This window comes from Mytilus edulis, chromosome 6 (genome assembly GCF_963676685.1).
Source record: "Mytilus edulis chromosome 6, xbMytEdul2.2, whole genome shotgun sequence".
NCBI lineage: Eukaryota > Metazoa > Mollusca > Bivalvia > Mytilida > Mytilidae > Mytilus > Mytilus edulis.
In genome coordinates this window covers 53,327,742-53,342,853 of record NC_092349.1, presented here as the reverse complement: position 1 = coordinate 53,342,853, position 15,112 = coordinate 53,327,742, and the positions used below count along the sequence as shown (strand labels likewise).

At 33.5% G+C, this 15,112-nt stretch overlaps 1 protein-coding gene across 2 annotated transcripts; it reads right to left on the bottom strand.

The window, feature by feature from the left end:
- Positions 1–6,314: 6,314 nt before the first annotated feature.
- Positions 6,315–14,469, bottom strand: LOC139526126 (uncharacterized). Of its 2 annotated transcripts, XR_011665140.1 has the most exons (6): positions 14,407–14,469; positions 12,814–12,994; positions 12,179–12,493; positions 10,574–10,640; positions 8,753–8,787; positions 6,315–6,597 (listed from the first exon to the last, which is right to left on the bottom strand). XR_011665140.1 is itself a non-coding variant. In XM_071321267.1 (4 exons), exons 1-4 carry the CDS (start codon positions 12,507–12,509, stop codon positions 6,524–6,526), a joined length of 507 nt encoding a protein of 168 aa, XP_071177368.1. In that variant the 5' UTR covers positions 12,510–12,523; the 3' UTR covers positions 6,315–6,523. The 2 variants fall into 2 exon arrangements, 1 of the variants encoding a protein (XP_071177368.1); XM_071321267.1 differs by lacking the exons at positions 12,814–12,994; positions 14,407–14,469 and having other exon boundaries at positions 12,179–12,523.
- Between the last annotated feature and the right edge of the window lie 643 nt (positions 14,470–15,112).

Genomic DNA, 15,112 nt, shown 5'->3' with positions numbered 1-15,112 from the left:
GATATTGTTGGTGAACCTTTTTTTTTAAGCACGTGGTAGTGGACATAATGGACGGCAATGAGCCAAAATCAACTAAACAAGCAGATCCATAGGCTGGAGTCCTCACACACAAGTTTTTCCTTTGATTATATGCCGGTAATTTTGAGTGATAGTAAAGCAAGATTTTTACAGAATGAAGTTAATTCGAGGACAGAAAGGAAAATTCAGTGGTGGTTTAAAAGTGGTGCATCCGCAAACGACCAATTACAGTACCTTAAAGACAATTTGGAGCTTAAATTACAGATACATCCTAAAATATTACTTTATGTTTGGCTAGGAACGTGTGATCTCACGACAAAAAATGGTAAATTTATTTCTTTGAAATCAAGAGATAATTCAAATGTTAATCATTGACACAAATTTTCAAAGAAATTCATGCTTTTATATCAGATCTTACGACGGTAAAACTTGCCTTTCTGGTATTGCCGTACTATTCAATTTTTCATTGGAATGCCTATAAAAACCATGCTAATCCTGGACCGTTCAAAAATGACGATCACTTGCTGATTGAACAAATTGGTGCAGTCATCAGTTTTATCCGTGAAACAAACATGATGTTACTACGAAAATATTCACCAAAATTTTCAAATTTTATATTTGGGCGGGGGATGTTATATACCTCTATTTGGTATTTCTGGTTACCGGAAATGTAGGACATAATTTAGTCTGTTTTTGTATTTTACGGGACTGTATACCTTCTTTATTTTTGTCGGCGGCGAACAATTAGTGTCGTCTGCCATACATGTGTTTGTTAAATGGTAGTAAAATAAAATTTGGATAACGAAAAGCGTGACTTCAATCCCATAGTCCCCCCAGACAATATATACCTCTATTTGGTATTTCTGGTTACCGGAAATGTAGGATATAATGTATACTGTTTATTGTATTTTACGGGACTGTATACCTTTTTTTATGTTTGTCGGCGGCGAACAATTCGTGTCGTCTGCTATACATGTGTTTGTTAAATGGCAGTAAAATAAAATTTGGATAACGAAAAGCGTGACTTCAATCCCATAGTCCCCCAGACAACAAAAAGGATTGAGGCCCACGACACTATATTACATCGGATCACTCAAGACCTTTTTAATTGTGTGATCCGCTTCCGCTATTTAAATCTAATTTATGCAGCATTTTGTTTATATCTGTGTTAATTTCGGTTTATCTCCTCTCGCTATAGCTGAAATAAAAGGCTATTATATATGGTCTGGTACGCTCAGTAGTGCAGAAAGTAATTCTTGACCTAAATAAAGCATCTTTATGTTGGTGCATTCGTGTCCATCTATACTATTAAATGAAAAGACCTCATATAAGACCAACACAATATAAATAAGAAGATTGAATTCGTCATAATTCACATAATTACACCTTGCATAAGTCCACTGGACATTTATAAGTTAATTTAAAGTGCACGTTTCATGTATTTTATTTCATCTAATGAATATTATCAGATTATTACATGGCATTTTCCATATCGCATGTATTATCAGCCCTAGGTTCAATATCAGCCCAAGAGCCGCACGGCTCGAGGGCTGATATTGACCGAGGGCTGATAATACATGTGATATGAAAAATGACATGTTATGATCTTTTTATCATATGCTTTAACAATGGAGAAAAATAACAGATTCATATATTGAATACAGATCCTTTCATGTGGTTCCCAAATAGAAGTTCAAAGAGTGAACGTTCACGAACGTCGGACCCCAAATTTAGTACATTCGATATGAAATCTTTCTATCATATGCATCAAAAGAGAAGAAAAACATTTTAATATGGACGAATCGTCAAAAATAATTAATTTAACAATCTACATAATGAACACTGTTAGCCGGGAAAAGTCAAATTTTATAAAAGTTACTTTCTAAATTATGTTTGAAACTTTTAAAAATGCATTTATTTTGGGTTTTTTACACAATATACTTTCCACTATCCAAATAATTGTTTTGTACACTACTTTGTGATGTTTTTCACTGAAAACGTAGCATTGAGGTGTATTTTTCGGAATTTGCCGAGTATCACCGGAATGCCATGCGATAACGTTACGGAAAGGCTTGTGATAACGTTCGAAGCATGTGATAAACTTTTCATATCAGCCCGCTAAGCACCAATTCGAAAAATATGAAATTTACGTTAATTTTATGCTATTATCATACAGTAAAAATCATATGTTATTTAGTCTAAGTATATGATAAATATATGTATCAGCACCTCATTTTCATGCTTATTGGCAAAGCAAATGAAAACAATAACCATTCAAGGATACACGTGATCATTTATTCGTCTTTTAAGAGAGATGTGTTTGCGAAATTTTCATACCGAAAAAAGAATGGAATAAAATTAACTGTTCAGGTTAATAATTTTCATTCCTGTAATCGAAATAAAACCTTCATATCTCTTTGGTATTCATGAACAAATTTGAAATTGGAAGAAAGAATATTCATTCAAAGAATAGAGTAGACCGTTATGACATATCACAGCCACCCTCAATAGATATTTGACGGTCTTTAGATTTCTGTTTTGTGTTTTGTATACAATGGCTTGTCATTGTTTTTGATTTTAGTTTATTGCAATGGCTTTATCAGTAAAATCACCCCAAAAAACTCAGAGGAAAATCCCCAATCGAATGGCAAAATCAAATTAAGCTCAAACACATCATAACAACTGTCATATTCCTGACTTGGTACACGTATTTTCTAATATAGAAATGGTGGATTGAACCTGGTTTAATAGCTAGCTAAACCTCTCACTTGTATTACAGTTGCATCAAATGCGATTATTTTGACAATTTATCGGTTTTCATCTACTTGTGAGTTTATCACGGTTTTTTTTAATTATTTTTTCTTAACATAGGATCATATATTTGTGTAGTGTTGATTCAACTAGTGATGCAAGTAATATTGCTATGAAGGCATGTTTTTCTAAGTCAAAAAATAGCAAAAGAGACATTCAAACACATAAGTAGAAAATCATTTATTGATTAAAGCACTTACACAAATTTGAAATTTGGTTGATCAAATGACAATAATTTCTGTGAATTTACCGAATAAGTAACAAGAAGAAAGAAGACATAATAAATGCTGTATAAAAGCTCCATGCCAATGAAAGCCGAAGGAACACATAACACACATGCAAGTTAAAAAAAAGTAGCTCTAAAGTATCATATAATTATGTACAATATGCTAGAACGATATCCAAACTTTTAAGAACTAGAAGACAATCACATATCATATAGATTTCCTCTTTGAAGAGCATGTTGTGTATTTTGAATGCTTTTGAATGTTTATCCCAAGTTGCTCTGTTTCAGTTGGTCTTTGTACGAACATAGTTTCATTTATCCCTAGTTGCTCTGTATCAGTTGGACTTCGTACAAACATATATCCATTTATTGCACTGCTTGTATCTTTAACAGAGTTAAGTCTATCGTAGATAGCCGATCTTTCGATGCCATCATAATCTAGTTCATCGTAAATATGTTCATCATATTCTCTTTGCGCTTCTTTGTCCTTGGTTGACAAATATTTTCCTTGCTTTTCCATCGTTTTGCTAATTACATTTTGATTTGCAATAGACATTGGCCGAAGATAACCATCCGAGTAAGCACACTCAAGTGCACCTTGACCATGTTCACCACTGAAAACGCTTTCGTCCAGACAACTTCGTTGACTTGTTTTTTGTACTGATTGTGGCTGAGTGGAATCATGTGCTAAGCAAATGATGCCTACATTATCTTTTACGTTTGTTGATGTATTTTCACTGTACGTGACATCTAAGTACGAGTTATAATTTTGCGTTTTAATGGTGGACGCTTCAAATGTTTTGGACGTAGTTGATTCGTCTATTATGTCATATAAATTTTCATTGTCCTCTTCAGTTAGTCGTGTTAGCCTATTATCTATGCTATCATCGGATGTCATTTCATTAAGTGGAAGCTGAGTTGTTATTATTCTTATTTGTCTTTTCCTCAACATATACGGTAATCCGCCATTAAATAGAAGACCAATAGATGAAAGGATAACAAAAAGTATGATAACCAGTAATGCAATTGCTGAAATGACATGAATATCAAATATCAAATATCAAAATATCAAAATATCAAACGACATGTGATATTTTTATAAACATTCATACAATTCAACAACTTAATTTACATTCAAAATATGAGAAAATAAATCATGCACAAATACATTAGAAATAATATATATGATGTTGATTATTATCGCCACATTACCACTTGCCTAAAGGAAAAGTAAGTTCAAACACATATGGCACACGTCACGTTGCTCATGAAAGTAAAACTAGATGATAAGTTAGAGTGGAAGGTAAAATTCCAGTAAAGGAGGACGGAATTGTGGTTACAACAATGGAACATGTCCGTCGTCAACTGTGTAACAATCAACCAACTCTTGATACCGATCTTAAAATGTTCTAAGAGATACTTGCAACTTTACCACTTGGTACTTTTTGGTTTAATGGTAAGTTCCTTGTATACAGCAACCTCATTCAAGAAAATCAAATGAAAATTGCAAGTTCTGAAATATCGTATCAACAGGGAGATATAAACTACATATTAGCAGGTTATATTGGAATGTTGTTAAATAGAAACTTAGAGCTGAAATAATCTCGTATGCAGTAAAGTTTTGTTCTCAACCTATCAATTATGTTGCTAGATAGGGAGTTTTGAATGACAGATTTTTTTTCTTACGATAACGCGTGATCTTCTGGGTGTTATGCCCCTTACCCAGAGGTCATCTGCCATGGGGTTGCCTTCGGCTTTCAGACCCCTGCCCCCAGGTACGGGCGTACACTTTTTAAAGGCTTTGCTTCGCTTTTGATTGATTTTGAAGTATGTTTCGGTAACTTAAAAATCTAAATATACTGAGTGCCAATGAAAACGCAACACTTTTGTTTTTCAAAAAAGTCTGATAATTTTTATTTATTTTATATTAGAACTTTGTAAAGTTGCTTGAAAATGACTTTAAAGACAATTGTCGACAACTTTACGGTTGGGTGATTTTTGGAACAAATGCGAAGTAAGGGTTTTTTTGAACGGACATAAACCGAGTTCATCGCTTTTCAACATACGCACCATTTTCACGATTTTGTCATTTAAAGCTTGGCTAATGTCATGAATTTTCCTGCCCTTATTGTAAGGAAACTGCAATAAACATCTGAGTAAATGCCAGGACTCTCTGACAACCAGCGACATGCAGTTTCGGGCATGATCCAATGAAGCCTTTCACAGCATACAATAACCCAAATCATCCACAAATTCAACAAAAATGGATCAGTTAATGATAAGCCACATCCCGGGGTTCAAAAAGCAAGAAACGCTCAGCAAAACCGATACATTTGGTCTTTTAACATATCCGATATCGACTCTGATGGATGTCCAAAGGTCACGTGAGTTCAATGGTGGTCATGGTAGATCCTATGGAGCAATTTCAGTAAAGCACCATTTGCGCAGAAATTCAACGGTTAAAGAGGACCACAGCCGACATCTAAACGGCCGTCTTGTGTAAACATCGAATTCTGTAGACCAAAAATCATTCATTATGTACCAAAAATCATTCATTATGTACCAAAAATCGTCAGTGGTGGTTACATAGACGTTTGGCACCCACCTTGGCCAAAAGTCGTGCGTTTCGCCAGATTTAGGTCCGATAGAGCAAATTTTGCATCAGATTTGACATGGTTTAGATGAAAACCACCACCAATATCATAAAGTCAGCTTGAGTTTGCTTTACAGGACAAGTGGAATAACATTCCTCGAGATCACATTAAACGTCCGGGATGATCAATTCCACGGCGCTGTCGAGATTGCGCTGCACCACGGGGTTGTAACATTTTTAGTTAGGACTGTGATTTGATGATTCGACATTGGATGTTTCGTTTATCTATTGCGCCCGAAAGATGACAATGAAACATTTTTGTTTGATATCGATCTATTGTTAGAATTGTTAATTTTCAAGAACAATTCATTTTGAAAGATTATGATTTCTAATATAAATTTTATTTTTGAAAAACCAAGTGTTGCGTTTTCAATGGCACTCAGTATATATACCAACGTTGATAAATTTTTAAGTTTATCTTACATGTCTGAACCGATGCATTGCTATCCAAAATCAACAGTGCCGCGCGAGCCGTAAATACCAAATTTATACATGAGTTCGTCCAAATAACTGTTGACTGCACACGAACACCTATGATTTATACTTTAAATTATCATATTGACTGGAAATAAACTACTTTGTAAATTACATCGAACCGAATTAATAACTATTTTTGGTAATCATTTGTCTAATCAATATCGAAATGTATAAAACGTAAATTGATAAAGTTGGTTAGGCATGGTGTTGCAAAATAAATGTTGTTATTTTCATATTATGAACTTGAATGTCCCTCCGGTATCTGCCGCCTCTCTGTTAAAATTGTTTTTATCTTATTGTTAATCATATTTGCCTTTTGTACAGATAGCGAAAGAGTGTTACTTACAATAAGCAGTAACTGTTTTATCTACTTTCATCGGGACTGTCATATTTCGAGTGAATCTCTCAATATCTTAAACATAAAAACATTTATTATAATGACCACTTATATAAAAACTAAAGGTGATCAACAAATTCCCGGGTTAGACAGACGCTTTAAATAAATTTCTATTAAGTTTGATGAATACATCTGAGAATTGTATATGAAGCTCGAGGTGAATAGACTCAGATATAAAGGCATTGGTCTATTTTTTTTTCTCACGATGTTTTACTTTCTTCCATAAACTTATGTGTGTATATAAAGCATTCCTGATATATTCTTTTATCGAATAAGGAATTTTTTGCATTGCATATATGAAGAATGTCTTAACTGATACGAACTTTTCGGCACCATGTATCGATTCGCGGCCCCAGTTTTCATTTTGACACCATGTCCCATTAGACATGTATAGAGAAAATAGACAGACAAGAGTCGAATGTATATAAAATTATAACTTAATACTAAGTTAACTTTTTGCACCTTAATTTAAAATCTAAAAAAAGTCTCTGATCACGGAGGCAAACAATCTGTAATATAGAAACACTTTGTAATAAACACGAAATGATGAAATGTATAGATAAAGTATGTGTGGCTGTTTAACATCTAACGAGTCTGTGTTTAATTTGTATACATTGAAAAACACTTTATATACTACCATGAATGGACAAACAGGTTGCACAAATCATCGGTTTCTTTTCGTAAAACCCGTTTTACGCCAGCCTTTTATATCAGATGTGATTGTGCTTGCTCTGTGGATGTGCTAGAACATTTATTTTCCCGCTATTTATTCATCCTCTCTCCCTACATAATTTCTTGACAAACGCGTAGTTGTATTTCCGTCTTTTCAGACTCGTTTGTGCGGGTCCTCAATGCTCGTCATGTTCGCACTTTATTTGGCCTTTTTAACTTAATTATTAAGTATTAGATTCTGGCGTCACTGCTGGGTCTTTTGTAGACGAAATGCGTGTCTAGCGTATACATTGAATGCTGTTATCTATAATGAGTTTGTTTCTTACATTTTTAGGCGCTTTTTTTGTTGTTGAACATAAGTCAATGTAAACATAAGGAGACATGGTATGATTTCCAATGACAATAATATCCACCAAAGTTCAAATGAGTGGATGTGGGCTATTATAGGCAACCCATGAGAAAAACCCATAAAGTATAACCAGCTATAAAAGATCCCTATATAGATTTGAAAAATATGCAACAATTAAATTGAGAAAGCTAACGGCCTAATTTATAACATAACAGCTTACAAAAACCAAATATGACAGACAGGAACGATCTACGACAACTGAACTACATGTACAATCTCCTGACTTGGGACAGACACATACAGACTTTGGCGGGTTTAAACAATGTTTAACCCGGGACAGTAGTTTAACAGCACAACATAAGAACAAACAGTATAAATTAGTTGAAAAGGTTTCATAAGATTAATACAAACCAGACAAAACATAAATTAAAAACACTTCTACTTTACTAGTATATTTGTTTGAAGCAAACAATTAAGTTTCTGATATAGATACATGTACTAGTCAGTTATCGATATTTAAGTATCACTAGCCGACCAAAATCCAAGCTACAAGTATAACAATCAAAGAAAAAAACAATTCAAAATTTGCAGATAAGGCTATGATTCTTGTCTCACAAAATTAGTCGGTTGTATCATCCCTTCCTTAATGGATAGCTTTGATTTTTTTAATTTGTTTTGGAAATTATGATATTTCAATCACGTGGCTTTATTAGCATTTTAATTACATTCTTAGAAATGTATAAATCTATATATATATATATATATATTAAAAAAGAAGATGTGGTATGATTACTAATGAGACAACTCTCCACAAGATACCAAAATGACACAGAAATTAACAACAATAGGTCACCGTACGGCCTTCAACAATGAGCAAAGCCCATACCGCATAGTCAGCTATAAAAGGCCCCAAAATGACAATGTAAAATAATTCAAACGAGAAAACTAATGGCCTTATTCATGAAAGGTCTGATTAAGTATTTTAATTAAAATATTTAGATCCAGGCATATTGATATCTTCTATAAAACTACCCCTAATGGTTAAAGACTTCCATACTACCTTTACGCCATTGCTAGCCAGATATTTTGATGTATATAATGTTATTTGCAATATGCATATAATTATGTAGTTATGAAGCGAAATCTTACCATGTACAGGAATGCATCCTAGCACACTATCACATCTATAAATGACAACAAAAAAACATAGAAAAGGCAACAGTAGTATAACGCTGCTCAAAAGTAATTAATATACAAAACTGGGTTATAAACTAAAACCGAAGGAAACACATCCATTATAAGAGGAAAACAAAGGACCAAATATAATAATTAACGGAACAACAGAAACACCGAAGTTCAACAAAAACAAACGCCAGCATACATTGAAACAGACTTACTATATGATAACAACTCCATATCCCTGAATTGGAACAAGACATTTTAAGAAAAACAAATAGCGGGTTGAAACTAGTTTTATCGTTAGACAAACCTCCCTCTTAATAAACCATTTTAAAAAAATATCACTAAAAATGACAAAACATCAGTATCTGCATGTGTACCTATACATCCCGTCATCATGTTATTGTGCCAATGTTTGTTTAACTTAGCATATTTGTTTGTTTTTATAGTGATAACGATAATAACACAATGTTGACTGATGTACCCCTATTTTTGACATGTTTACCTATCATAAAATTGAGAATGGAAATGGGGAATGTACCAAAGAGACAACAACCCGACCATAGAAAAACATATGTCTTTTTGTTTTGTTCATACATCGTTGTCAATATAATTTAACTTCATGCAACTGGCATACAAGTCAGAGGTTTAGCTAGCATTCAAAACAAGGTTAAATCCATCATTTTGTACATAAAAAAATACCTGGAACAAGTCAGGTACAACAATGTATATGACAGTTGTTGTCAATTTATTTGAAGTGTTTGAGCTTTAATTTTACCATTTGATTAAGGACTTGCTGATTTGAATTTTCCTCGGAGTATTGTATTTTTGTGATTTTACTTTTTTGTAATGTGGCTTAACCGAGTTAACACATCCCAATTGTCGCACACCAAAAAAAAAACTGCATGTCGTCAGTATCTGCAGTATTTGGTGTATATTTTCTTTTTTCAATAAAACATAATTGATGGCCGCACAAGATGTACAATGCTTACCTCCACCCTTTGTAAAACTTAAATGCAATTATTTCACATTTTCTTAATCTTACAGCAATTTTTTATGACACTATGTCGTACAAGAATAATAGTTGCAGTCTTTACACCTGCTCTATATGATATATCATATCATAGGACTAACCAAACGCTCATATAGTTTCAAAAGCACGTCAAATCAAACGCCACTTTAAGATCACCCCCAGTTACAGTGAAGTTCGGGCTGCTCAATCTATCGGTTTTCTATGCATCGGTGTTTTGTGTATGTTGTTTATCTTTTCGTTGTTTTTCGGTTTTTACCATGGTAACGTCAGTTTGTTTTCGACATATATGTCAGTTAAAATTTCCATTTAAAATGTTTTACCTTCTCATTTTTCAAAACTTTATATTTTGCTTATTGTTTCACCATTTACTTAGGCTGCAATAGTTGTTTGCTATTACGAATACTTGTATCGAAGCAAACTCCGAAACAGTGGTGACGTTGCTTCGCTACAACGTAGCGTAGTAAAGAGGACGTAACCGCTGTTTCGGAGTTCGGTATCGAAGATTGATAGTTGACGGAACTCGTTTTGATTCAGTAGACGAACACGTACATTTCATGTCACTATTTACTTGATACAGAGTCATTGATAACAAGGAAGCTATTACACCAAAACAAAAAATAGTACAGTTGAAGTGATCCTTTTTTACAAAATTTACAGTCACCGTCAAGAGTTAGTTAATCTTATGAAATATCTGTTCTAAAACATAATTCAAAAAGGGTTACCGTAGTCTTTATCTGTCGACTTCAAGAAATACTTACACGACAGTTGCTATTGATTCACAGTTATAGGTTGGTTTTACTTCGTTTTGTTTTTGACACTCATAATCTGTAAGACATTACAACTAAAACATCTTCCTTTAACACATTAAAACTATCCAAGTGCAGTTTTTATTACAATATATTATATAAGATTACAATGGACTTGTTGGGAACGGATTTGTGCTAAGGACTCAGCGTATAGCATACATTGAGTTTTTTCTGGAAAAAATACATTCCTATAATTATTTACAAATGTCTCGATGGAAATGTTGTCAACTGTTTTTTACACATTGATCGCTAGCTTATCAACATTTGGTAGGAGTAATTACTCGTAGAAACAGCTTGACTTAGACTGTCAGTTATTCTTCATCATCCTTAATTCACCAATACAAACTTACTGCCTAAATGTACATGTAACACAATGTTCACGTTTTATTGTGCTTTAAAGCCGGTTCAGCAGCCATCTTATCATTCCAAGGAAAATAATTTGAACTCGCATTCGCTTATGTTTAAAAAGATCTATGAACAACGTGTATTAATAAAGTACACAACTCATACAAGCGTTTGATACACATCTTCTTAACCGCAAATCGTTTACGTCTAGAGTGATAAGTAAACTCTCAAATCATTAAACTGATAATCACAGCATAATTTCGTATACGGCTTAAGCTCTTATATATTTTAGTCCTGTCACTATGTTTTTTTAGGATCATTTTGGTTTTCTTTTTGCTTGAAATGACCAAGTTTAATACTATAAATTTTGTTAGAATGTTTATAATATATAAATGTCAAGTACAAAACGGTCAACAATATTCGAATTGAAAGCAAACACTGTATCCTCCTTATTAGTATATGAGTAGAGGAAAGAACATCACGCAAAGCATACTTATGTTATCGTCATCATTTATTTGTCATTTGCAAAAGACTAAGAAAAAAACGTTCTTTGAAAATCTGTCAGTGTAACGTGAGGGTACCCACATTGCACCTATTTTGACAGTTTTTTCACCTACGTTTTTTTATGCTCCAAACAAAAGTTTCCATTCTGGGTTTATTTGTAGATGTATCCTTATTTACTATATAGTTACACCTAATTAATTTTGAATCCATATTGAATCATAGAAAAAGGATCTGAATTGATCTCCAAACGGTCCATGATTCTGTAATGGGGAGTACCCAAATTGCATCCATGCTTAAATTCACATCCTTAAAAATCGTATAACAGATGTTTTGTTCTGTTTCTTCAAATATTTAGAACAATTTGACATTAGTCCATGCTTATTATATTCATTTTTAAGAAATGGATGCGTGTAACATATTTTATTTGCTCATTTTTAAAAGATGACCTTTTGTGAACGTCGCATGGCGACGTTTCCGTAGATTTTAATTTTACAGTAAATACTTTATCTGTTGATATATATTGTGAACCTTTTGTTCATATTTAAATATATTTACTTATGCTGAAATACGTGTATAATGTCAAATCATACAAATTCAAATTGTTTTTGTCTCAAATAAAACTTGTAAGATTTCCGCAGCTATTTTCGTTCAGTAGGTGCAATTTGCATTGGGTACTCGGTGCAATTTGGGTACTGTGACGTTATGTACCTTGTGATAATATGTAATCAGATTGACATATCTTAAGATGACAGGAACAATCTTCCTCGGATGGTACACAATAACATCGGTGTCTTGGTTTATTTATGAAATCATATCCTCTCGTATAATCACAACGACATGATCTATCCTTTCTGCTGGTACCATTTCTATAAACGACTTGTCCCTCCTCACTGCAGTGAGATTTTTTAAAAACACAGCGACTGTTTCCAGAAGATAGGAATTTGAAAGGTTGGTAGAAATCACTATTACAATAAGCGCCTCGCAGTGTTCCTTTAGATGACCCAGCAACAATGAATTTGTAGCCTAAACAGAAATACATGTTTTCCCATAGGTACATGTAACAAGTAGCAAACATAAACATTTTGTTTTATAAAAGTTAACTTATCTATTTTGTATACAGCTTATTAATTGCATTCGGCGAGAGGGAAAATCCTCAATATTAAACTTGACTTCTAGTTGTATCTGTACCAATATATCAAAATAACAATGCATCAGTTAGAAGTTTATTAATCTATTACACAGAAAACAATTTATGATAAAAAAAAATCACCCATTAATACTACACGTGTAAAATGTGTTATTTCTAAGACATGTACTTATAACATGAGTAAAAAGTGTATTACCTGCCGATTCAAAGTCATTGCGTTTTCTACAAAATTCAGTAAAATTATGTTTGTTATGATTAAACAATCAAAAGTAACTGTTTATAGAACCGCAATACTTCTCTGCTCTTTGTTTCCAATGTGACTGAACAGGACAATAAAAGCTGACACTGGATTCAGAGAGCTTCCATAATGACATTATCTGAAAATATGATTTAAGAACTAAATACGTAAGTTGTCATACATATTATGCTGTTTGATATATGTCTATTTCAGCCACCAAATTAATACATATTTGCTTTGTTTCCGAATCTCATTGTTGAACAAAGAGCACAATTAGATCGCCAAAATAATTACAATTTCGTTTCTAGAATTAAGCGGCGTTTGACAAATGTTTTGGCATTGAAATTCTTTCCCAAAAATGTCAATTAAATAAAATAAATATAATATGATGTTAAGAGAGGCAAAAAATACAAGAGGGACATGCACACTGATAACATGTTTGCACCGGTCCTAAGTCATAAACCTGATGTTCAGTAGTTGTCGTTTGTTGATGTGGAACTACCTTAAATATGTTAGACCGTTGGGATTCCTATTTGAATGGTTTTACATTCGCCACGTTTGGGGCCCTTCGTAGCTTACTTTTCTGTGTTTGCCAAGCCTTCGTGTTGAAGACCGCAATTTTACCTATAATGGTTTACTTTAAATTTGCAAATTGTGACCCGGATATAGAGTTGTCTCATTGGTACTCATACCACATCTTCTTATATCTATAATAAGTTGAAAACTAAAAACTGAGCAACACTAACCCCACCAAAAACTGGGGGAGATCACTGGTGCATCGGGAGGATAAGCAGATCCTGTTCCAAATGTGCACCCGTGGCACAAAGAGACTATATTTGTATGGCCTAGATGGGGTTTGGGATGTTTCAGATGTACTTAATACGAAACTAATACGAACGACGAGGACAATATAGAACACACACACATATAAAAACTGCTGCTGTTGAATTAACATTACGTCGATTCTACATGTGACAATAGCTGCACCTTAAAATACACAATGTATGCTGGTAAAAAGAGATTCGAGCTATTAAACAACCTTGACTGGCTAGTGATATAGTAGTTCGATCTTCCATGTAGATATATTTTTCGCATCACACTGCCCAGAATGTTATACGAAAAAGTTATATGAAAATAGGCGTTATTTGATTGGCTTATCCATTGTTATCCAGCAACAACGTTATTTAATTCAAATAGTTATAATAAACTCGCCATAGTCTCGTTTACTGCTACCGGTATATTGAAAATAAATGAACCGAGTGGATATCAAACGATTTCCAAATTATCATTTTTTATGAACATATAAAAACACAATCGTGCATGAATACTGTGAAATATTGATTGATTGATCGATTAAACGATTAATTTGATACCACTTTCAACACTATTGTTCTATTTCATGGCGGTCATTTTATTTTTGGTAGGCGGAGCTGGAGTGCTCTGAATATACCACCGACCTTCAATAGTAAAACTGACAATTCTAGTCAAATAAGATGGGAGTCGAGTGCACCGGCACGACTCAGTGAAATATATACCATATAAGCAACCTACCAGGTACAGACTGTAGACGTTCATGGCGAAACGTTATGGACATATTCTAAATGCTGAAAATAGACACAAAAAATAATGTTATCAAACATCTTTTATGCACTTGATTATTTATTACTTTTGTATTTTTTGTATGTTTCAATGAGATACATTTCAAATGAATATTTCAATTCTTAATTTATGAATTTGTTATTTTTTTTTCATATTCAGAGAGAAGAACAGTCAATGTGGAAGCGGGTAATACCGCTCGTGTACTTTTAGTTACATAGTGTGCTAGTGACTTAGGCAGCAACCACTAAAATTAAAGGAAAAAATTGTTTTCGACTTGTCGCGAAAAAAATAGATTGTTTTTCGCCGCAGGTGAAAAAAAAATTTGTCCAGAAAAAAAACCATAACCCCCCCCCCCCCCCCCCCCCAGAAAATCAAATGGTTGCTGCCTTAATGCGATATATACGGGGTCAGTAGATTTCATATGGGATGAGAGCGATGCTCGAGCCCAATATGGAATTTACTGACCCCGTACATATCGTATTAGGTCAAACGAACACTACGTAACGAATTCATCTTACCGACTATCTTTATTTGTTAAATTTAGAATAGAGTTGTCTAATATGCAATCATACGACATCTATTTATTGTTATATTAAAGTGTTCAAGTGTTCAATTTTAAGAACCTACTTTCACTGGTCTGCAAAAAAAAAACTAATGT